At 47.3% G+C, this 9,080-nt stretch overlaps 1 protein-coding gene across 8 annotated transcripts in view; it reads left to right on the top strand.

The window, feature by feature from the left end:
- Positions 1-9,080, top strand: part of LOC107101489 (unconventional myosin-VI-like) — a 76,546-nt gene that overhangs the window by 63,068 nt on the left and 4,398 nt on the right. The window contains exons 27-34 of one of the 8 annotated variants that reach the window (XM_015400431.1): positions 71-149; positions 427-587; positions 903-941; positions 1,900-1,935; positions 4,505-4,543; positions 5,710-5,813; positions 7,051-7,182; positions 7,893-7,919. In XM_015400431.1, the coding sequence (XP_015255917.1) occupies positions 71-149; positions 427-587; positions 903-941; positions 1,900-1,935; positions 4,505-4,543; positions 5,710-5,813; positions 7,051-7,182; positions 7,893-7,919 (617 nt within the window). The remainder of the gene's footprint in view (positions 1-70; positions 150-426; positions 588-902; positions 942-1,899; positions 1,936-4,504; positions 4,544-5,709; positions 5,814-7,050; positions 7,183-7,892; positions 7,920-9,080) is intronic. The other 7 variants (XM_015400435.1, XM_015400434.1, XM_015400433.1 and 4 more) reach the window with 7 other exon arrangements.

Below are 9,080 nucleotides of genomic sequence, written 5' to 3'. Positions count from 1 at the left end.
ACAACCAAAATGCTTGCGAACCTTCCACCACAACAATCTTTGGTGACTCGTGATTCCGTTTTCTCCACAGGAAAGCAGAGATGGAGGTTAAGAGGAAGCTGGAAGAGGAAGAGAGGAAGAAGAGGGAGGAAGAGGAGAGGCGGATGCAGGTTGGTGCTGATTCGCACGATTTCACAATGATGTTAGCGATTAACAGAAGGGGATTTAAAGTCCGTCTGATGGTTCTAAGATGGCTTCCTGTACAAAGCAGAAATGGAACCTCTGGTTTCCCCTGAGAAATTAGCGGAGAAGCAAATGTTGCTCCTTCCTGTTTGGGATCAATGCTGGAACTGTTGGTGGAGGTGCAGAAACCTCCTAGAAGCAGGTGTTTGGCCGCCATGCTGATGGAGGCGTAGATCTCAGTAGCTTCATGGCGTCTCTGCTCAGATGGAGATGGAGCTGCAGCTGGAGGCGGAGCGGCAGGAGGAGGTGGCCCGGCAGGCCGTCATGGAGCAGGAGAGGAGGGACCGGGAGCTGGCCATGAGGATCGCCCAGAGCGAGTCCGAGCTCATCCCCGAGGAGGCGCTGAACGACTCGGGTCTGCGCAGGTAACCCGACACAACCGCCGGGGAGGGTCAGAGCCGGGTCCCATTAAGCTCCGAGACCAACAGAAGGAAACTAAGCTGGTTAGTGGTTACCAGTCTGCAGGACTGGAGGTTTAACCTGATATATGAATAAAAACGGCAGATTACGCCGCTGGTTCACAGATGAAACCAGCAGAACCTTCAGAGCTCAGAGCTTAATGGTCCTCAGGCTGAAACATGAGGACAAACAGAACCTGGACCCGGACCCAGACCGACGGGCTTCTGATGTTCTGAAGGCGCCATGCTGTGTTTAACCATGTTCTTCTTTTGTTCTCCCAGTAACGGCTCCTCCGTTCCATCGTCCCCAGAGAGAGCAGCGTAAGACCCTCAGATTCACCCTCCTAAATTAACCCCGCCCCTTTCCGATCCCCTGCATGCTGTAACAATCTGCCCGCTAACCGCCCACTCTCCAGGTTCTGACTAGAATCGGGTTGATTTGTTACGGATCAGCAGCAGTTTTAACCTCCAGCCTGGAGCGGCTGCTGAGAGCCGGAAGTCCGAGTGAAGAAACGGCTTCAGAAAGGCAGAAACAGTCTGATTATTTCCAGCCTGATTAAAATGATCAGAAACATGAGATCTAATTATGTCCATGGTAGGAGCAGCCTGATGAGAAATGGAAATCTAAAAAGGGTTTTCCACCAAACTGGGTCCAGTTCTGAACCAGGCCTGGTTCTGAAAACAATAAATAAACCCAGGACAGTTCTGGTTTAGAGTTCAACAGCCAGAGAATCGCACCAGAACGGCTGTCCTCGGACCCGCCCCCTTTCCCAGGTCTAAGATCAGGCCCCTATCCTTCCCCGGCTAGAGAATGGGCCCCGCCCTTCCCTCGCCAGAAATGGGGCACCAAACCTTCTCTGGCCAAAGATGGGGCCCCATACATTTCCTGGCCAGGGAAGGGAAGGGGCGGGGCCTGGTCTAGGATTGGTGCCTGAGTTGAGGCCGCAGATTGGGCCCCGCCCCTTCCCTGCACGGAGATCAGACCCCAGCCCGAGATCGGACTCTGTGAGTAGAAAGAACTTTTGGCGTAGACGGAACCAGTCCCAGTGAGACAGATCTGGTGCTACTGGGTTCAGTTTGGTGGAAACCAGGAACCAGTAAATAGTTCCTCCTTTATGACCTGGTTCCATAATAGACGGGATCATGTGATCAACAGAGAGCAGCTGATCTCCTCTGATTGGAGATCATGGGTGGTCTGATGAGGAGGGAGGAAAATGGTTCCTCTCCCTGATCCGGTTGTGCTGTTCTGACTCTGACCGTCCTCTAACTCTCTCCACAGCGTTGGGTCCAACACAAAGCTGAAGAGCTACACCATGTAGGTTTCTTCTCACACTCTCCACACCTGCAGGAACCTGTTCTGATCTGATCAAAGGGTTAGCTTAGCTTAACTTAGGGCGGTTCAGCTTAGAACAGAACCAACAGTCTGGATCTTCCTGAGATCCTCCACAGAGTTTTACCAGATTAGCTCAGAAGATGTGAAGTTCTGATTAAAAACTAAACCATTGAGCCGTCTTCTGATCCAATCGTTATTATTAGGCCCAAATGGACCGCCACCCAATCAGAAACAGCATCGGTTCTTCAGAACGTTTAACCTTTTAAAGACAGAAAAGCTGAAGAAGTTTCGCCTGTAGGAACGAATGTTCCGCTTTTTCTGCTGAAGGTTTGAAGTGAACAAAAAAAAGGTAAAATTCCTACATCCCTACGCTTCTAAAAACATATGCAAACCAGTATAAATACCTAAAAAGCTCCCGCTGTGTGTGCAAATCACCATGGCAACGCAGCAGTCAGCCCAGAGAGACTTTAACACTCCTCAGGGAGATTTTGTTACAGCCATGCGCTTAAAAAACCCTCTGAAGATAAAAAGGCTCTCAGCATTTCAAGGACTTTAATAACTAATATTTCTACTTTTTACTACTTCCCCCCCCCCACTACTATATATAGTTACAGTAGTGGGGGAAAAAAGTATTCAATTATTCACTCCAGTTAAATAAATTAAGATCAATGGATTTCACTGTCGGCCCTTACTGCCTGGTAATCAGCCCTGTTCTGTCTGGGCAGAGTGTGTTCCTCCTTACTTACAATAATAGAAAGTAGTAAAACAAGTAGTAAAATAAATTTCAGACTCTTTTAGGGATGGGACGATTTATGAAAACCGTCCGAACCGTTCGGTTCGACTGTCTCAGTTCGGTTCGCGTGTGTTTCGTTCGGTTCATGCGCTGCTCCTTTTTCTCATAGGCGAAGCGTTTACACTCCAGAGCAGAAGGTGGCGCTACTGCGACCAAAGCCAACCACCAGTAGTAAACAAGAAGAAGAAGAAGCAGCGTAGCCAGGTGTAGCTCGACGCGCCGCATCAACCGATCGGATAACCTGATCAGGCAGGAAGACGGACACAGCACTGCTGATGCAGAGCGCTATGATCATTCCTCTGAAACAGAGGAGTCAACGCCTAGCCTTTAACGTTTATTAAAGTACCTGCCGATAAAATGTTAGATTTAATTATTCTGGTGCCTGTAGTTTGGATTAGGAACGTAAAAAAACACCTTCCAGCCGCCGCGGCAAACCGCGAAGAGGCGTCCAGGCCAGAGGCTGCTGTTGAACTGGGTTCCCAGCGACAGCGCTCCACTGGCGTACGGGGGTCTGAGTGGCTCCGACAAACAATATTTCAAACTATGATCGTAATCTGGATGAACTGACTACACAAATAAAGGTTTCAGGTGGACTTTCTCACTTAAAAACATATTAAAACTACTTTTTACCCACTGATCACAGCAAATATAGCTGCCATTTTTACAAGCAAAGAAAGGATAGGGTAGCTCCGCCCAACGCACATTAGACCCACTTTTCAACCGTAGCGGCTAACCCTAACCCTAACCCAAGCATCAAAAATGAAGCAGCACCAAGTTTTTGCTCCTTCCGCTGCGTTCGGGCTAAACGTAGCATTAGAGTTCCCCAGATTCAGAGCCTCTGAGGTTATAAAGTAGGGTTAGCCCCTATGGACGTGTATAGTCTCTGACCGCAGCTTGGTCTGACCCAAGATGGCCGCTCTGTCCGCATACCTCTCACCTCACAATGCGGGGTCTATCAGAATCAAAATCAAAAATACTTTAATAATCCCAGAGGGGAATTACTTTTGTTACACGCTCCAGTTACAGTTTATATATATATATATATATATATATATATATATATATATATAGCTCTTCTATATAGCGACGCCTATGAGAACAAAAATGTGATGCTGCCCCCTAGTGATGGAAAGTGGGGTCACACATCTGAGAGCTGGGAACTATTTTATAGTATGAATGGAAGATGTTAACCTAAAACCGACTCTTGTTATCAGTTTAATTCTACATTTTAGCTAACTTATAAAAGAGTAAAAAAAAGCTAAATGAAATATGAAAGAAAGGAAACAATTTTTAATTTCTTTATATACAGAAGCTTTTAGGTGTAAAACTGAGCCTCTTTTTGCGACACAGATAATTTAAAATAACTTTGGATCAGAAGACTGGAACTGGTTTAGTAGAACCTGATATTTCCTCCTGCATTGGTTCTAAAAACTCATGTTCAACCAAATGAAGGCTATAGATGATTATTTTCAGTTGAATCAAAACTACAGATGTTTTTCCTTAGATGTTCAGATGTAGCTGATGCTTAAAGTGCTTAAGGATCTGTTGTTTTCATGGTGATTGTTCTGCATGACTTGGGTTAATTTAGTGGGATGTAGTGCTGGGGGGGGGTTGGGTCATCCTTCTGACCCGGGGCACCTGTGGTGTGTAGAAACAGCTCTAGTTCTTCTTCTCCTGGAGTTGAAATGTTGTGTATCTGATAAGCTCCGCCCACATCCCTTTTTCTGACTGCTAAACTGGGACCATCATGCTTTTCAGGGAGGAAATGGCGAAGGAGATGTCTGAACTTCTCGCTCGGTGGGTAAAAAAAACGGTCGATCAGTCACTTTGATTTCTCCTGATTTGGATCAAATCGTCGATGAAAACCAGATGATTGTGATTGATTTAAACGGATCAGTATTTATAGGGTTGATTCCCTCAGAGAGAAAGATTCCAGTTCTTCTGACCTTTCAGGTGGACCTCCTGCTGGTTAGATGTTCCTTCAGCTGAAACGGAACATTTCAGGTTTAGGTAGATGGATCCGGTTGGTTCTGGAATCTCTGAGATTAAAGCAGAAGATCAGATGTTCTCTTAGAACCTTCATCCGATGTTTGGTTCACTTTTTGGTCCTTCTAGAAGTTTTTGTAAGTCATACAGAACCTGCAAAGAACTGACTCGTTCACAAGACGCTGCGAGAACAGCGCCACCAACAGGAAACTGTGTCGTACTCCAAACTAGGGAATGATTCCAGGTTTCAGCACCGGCTGAGATCCGGTCAGATATTCATCAGAAGCTTGTGGTTCAGATGGATCTTTGGGATGATCTAGATCTTTCTGATCTTCTGGTTTCTTCTGTTCATCAGAAAATAAATGAATTCAAATAAAAAAAAATAAATTTCTAAATCGGTAAAAATAATTTTCAATTAATTTCCAACATGAAAAGTCCGGTGTTGATGGAGAGGGGTTCTGCTCTTTTCACTCTCTGTCCACTGGACCTTCAGGTTCTTCTGGACTTCCTGGTATCTGCAGCATGCCCTCCTATTTTATTCCTTCCTTTTTCCTCCTTACAGGCTTCCTCCTCACCTCCACCTGGTGTTTGTTACCGACCCATAACTATGTCCAGTTTGTAGAACCGGGCTCTGGTTTCCCCTTTAAGCAGCTCCTGATGGAGTGGAGTCCACAGAGGACGTTCTGATGAACCTCCTGGAGATGAGAGTCTAGATAAAACCTGAAGGTCTGATTAGCAGGAGAAGGAATCGGACTATGATTTGAAACAGAACCAGGTATCAACCGATACCTGTTCAGAACTTTACCCAAATTAAGGCTGGTCTCAGCTTTTAGTTAGAACTGGTTCACCTGAAAACATTTACATTCCTCACTCCCTGTGGTGAACTCCACTCCTGAGGTGGACCTTTATCTCCCAGAGGTTCTGGTGTCCCTCAGCTATCGCTGACTTCCTGTCTCCACTTCCTGTTTGCTGTCCAGAGGTCCACAGGTTCAGGCCTCCAAAGCTGCTGCCAATGCCAAGAAGTTCGAGCTGAGCAAATGGAAGTACGCCGAGCTGCGCGACGCCATCAACACTTCCTGTGGTGAGTTCCTGCTGATCTCGGGTCCAAATCATCATACCTCCTCCACCGTGGCTAACAGTTGGTATCGGGTGGCAGCCTTTAACCTGACTCTGCATATCCATCTGGAAACCTTCCGTTGAAGTAATTTTGGGAAGGGGCGAAAATACTGGTTAGCTGATTGGCCTATGTTGGTGATAGACGGGCCAAATAAACCAATCAGATCAACGAAGCATATGACGTACTAACAGAGCGACGACGAAGAGGAGCCAATTGATAGATCAAACTCTTGCTGAAACCAGTCGGGAGAAGAGCAAAAACATCTTTTCCTCTGAGAAAAGCCTCCAGAGCAGTGTTTTGCTCTTCTTTCAGTGAAGAAATACTCTGTAATTCCCATAAAACTTGCTCGATAGCCACGCTAACGCTAGTTTCATCGGCTGAAGCCGCCATGTTCTTTAGACTGAACTGTCGCGCTTCTCGTTGCGTCACACCTCAACCCGCCTCAAAGCCAACGCTGATTGGACGTTCGTTTAGTGAACGGCTCCAAAGTTTCTTCAACGGAGAGTCTCCAGACTGATCTGCGAGTGACATCTTGAAAGCTCGCGAGATCAGGATGGTCTCACGAGGCTAGGCAGCCTTGGGGTCGTGCTTTGACGTTATTTGGGTCTTGGGGCCTAACATCTCGCGATGGCAGGACGTACATTTGTGTGGTAGCATCAAGTGCTCTGAGGCCTTGCTACCATCAGGTCACGGTGACGTCCTTTTGATGGTGGTACCGCTCCCTATAGGTCATGGTATTAGCTAAACTGAACCTTTACGGACCTCTCATCATTCAGAACCAGCATCAGCTCAGTGATGGACCAAACTTCTCCTTCACTGCAACCATTTTTGGAAGTTGTAGATTCTCTTATAGCTTCCTTGCCTCCTTTTGATCTTAACCTTGGCAGGAATCTGGTTCTGGTCCAGATCTCTGGCCTAGCTTGGAATCACCATGAGGTGCTGGAAGTCATTCCTGGATCTTCATTGGACCTGTTCTCACCAGAACCTTATGGATCAGATCCAGGCTCTTCCAACCTTGGTTGTAGTTTTCTGCTGTTATTAAACGGTTCTTTGAGTCTTTTGATGATTCCATCGAACCATGAATGATTTCAGACCCTCCGGTTAGAAGTGTAGAGTACTTTGTTCAGAGGAGGTTCCAGGGAGAACACGAATAAGTCGGGTTTCTCTGCTTTGTCTGACGTTCTTTTTCTCTGTCCTGCAGACATCGAGCTGTTGGCTGCCTGCAGGGAGGAGTTCCACCGCCGCCTCAAGGTCTACCACGCCTGGAAGTCCAAGAACAAGAAGAGGAACACGGAGACGGAGCAGCGGGCGCCGAAATCCGTCACGGACTACGGTACGGCTGTCCTCCGCTGGTTCTGCTACAGTCTGAGGTTCCGTCGGGCGGTTTGAGGACTAATCTTTATGGTCTGTTGCCATGGTAACGACCTGAGTCAGGTTATGGCCCTTCAGACCAGTTCTGTTCGGAGTTCCAGTCCAGCCAAAGTTCTGGTTCTAAAGGAAACTGTAGAAATGATAATCAGCTGTACTTTAATATTCAGCTGCAGAACCAACATGCGGTTCTGAGTCCCAGAATGTAATGAAGTCCTGTCTCAGGAGGTCCGGGTTCTAGATCACAGCCAGGTTCTGTTAGATGACCCGGTTTATTGTCCAATCAGACGGAATAGAGACTCTGGTTCTGGAAAAACTGGACCCACTGGTTCTGATGAGCCTACCAGATCATCTCCAGAAACCAGCTGGTTCTGATGAGGTTTTATTCAGGCTCAGTTTCCTGTGTGGTTCTGAAGTTCTAGACCCGGTCCAGTCCCGTTTTAAACAGATTTCATTCTGGTTCTGGGTGGAAGCAGGAGACGGAAACGTCTCTGTTTTCAAAGTTCTGGTTCCGTTATGAAATAAGCCGAGAAGTTTTCTCCTGGTTCTGGTTCTGATGCAGAATCAGAACTCTAATTGCATCACCACCATCAGAACCAGGACTCTGTTTGGGTCCGGTCCGTTTACTTCCTGTTTGTTTCTCATGTTCTGCTGGAACTTTCTGACATGTTTCAGATCTTTCATCTCCAGAGAAGAAAGCAAGTAAGTAAAGAACCAGCTAACGTCACTAACCTGCAGCTCTAACCGGGCTCGCTGCTGCTGCTGGTTTGGGTCGGTGCTGCTAGTGGTTCTGGTTGATGGGGCGGTAGGGGGGCGGGGTTAAGGCTTCTGAGCTGTATGTCTGGTCTCCATGACGACTGACGCTGCTGGTCCAACATGGAGGAAAATCAAAGGACTTTTTGTCCCGGTGAGTCCGCCTGATCCAATCACACCAACCAGAACCTGACTGGACCTCAGAGGCCAGGGTCCATCAGAACATCAGGGATGGACCTGCTCAGTACTCGGCTGGTACCGAGCATCCATCCGATACCACCCAAACCATCAGGAACCGGTCGGGAAGCGGACTCGTAACCCCAGAACCGAGTCCACAAATCCGACCAAACTGGATCAGAGATGAGCAGAACCAGACGGGGGAAATCCAGGTAGTATTCTAGGAACATCAGGGAAACTGGATCAGGACTCTACTTCAGATGAGTCCAGGTTCAGAAAGCGGACCTGCTGACGACACCTCCATGTGGAACAGAACCGTCACTGTCCAGATTTAATAGAACCTTTCCCTCGGCGACCCGAGGCTCTTCTATTGGACCGAACCTGGGAAGCAGAACATCCAACCAGAACCTGAGTGGATCCTCTTTGGTTCTGAAGTTCTCCCTCCTTTCTCTGAAGAGTCTCAGTTTCTGCTCCTCAACACAAGGAGCCAATCTTTTAGTTTCATTTAGGAGGTTCTGATGGTTCTGGCCTGGTTCTGTAGCTTCAGGCTCTGTGGGCCGGGCTTCTGGAGGTGTTTGGGTGATGGAGGAGCTTTCTGACGTTTCCTGGTTTCTTTTAGAGATCCTGGTTTGGATCAGTAGTATCTTGGTGTCGCCTTACGGCTCTCTGGTTCCTTCCTGGTTCTTCAGAACCGCTCTGACCCGCTTCAGCTCTAACCTCATGTTTCCAGGCAGCGATGGGAAACCAGCCGCTCATTTCCACCCTGAACAGAACCGCCTGTGTGGGTCACACCTTCAGGTTCTGACCCGTATTTATTGTTTCTAATTATCTAACAGAAGCTTCTAATGAGACTTTAACAAAGAAATAATCTTAATTAATCCAAAAGCAACAGTTTTATTTCTCCTCTTGAAGCAAAATTAGTTTCTAAATCAT

This window comes from Cyprinodon variegatus, unplaced genomic scaffold (genome assembly GCF_000732505.1).
Source record: "Cyprinodon variegatus isolate N-32 unplaced genomic scaffold, C_variegatus-1.0 Scaffold1103, whole genome shotgun sequence".
NCBI lineage: Eukaryota > Metazoa > Chordata > Actinopteri > Cyprinodontiformes > Cyprinodontidae > Cyprinodon > Cyprinodon variegatus.
This window is presented reverse-complemented; position numbering and strand designations above follow the sequence as displayed.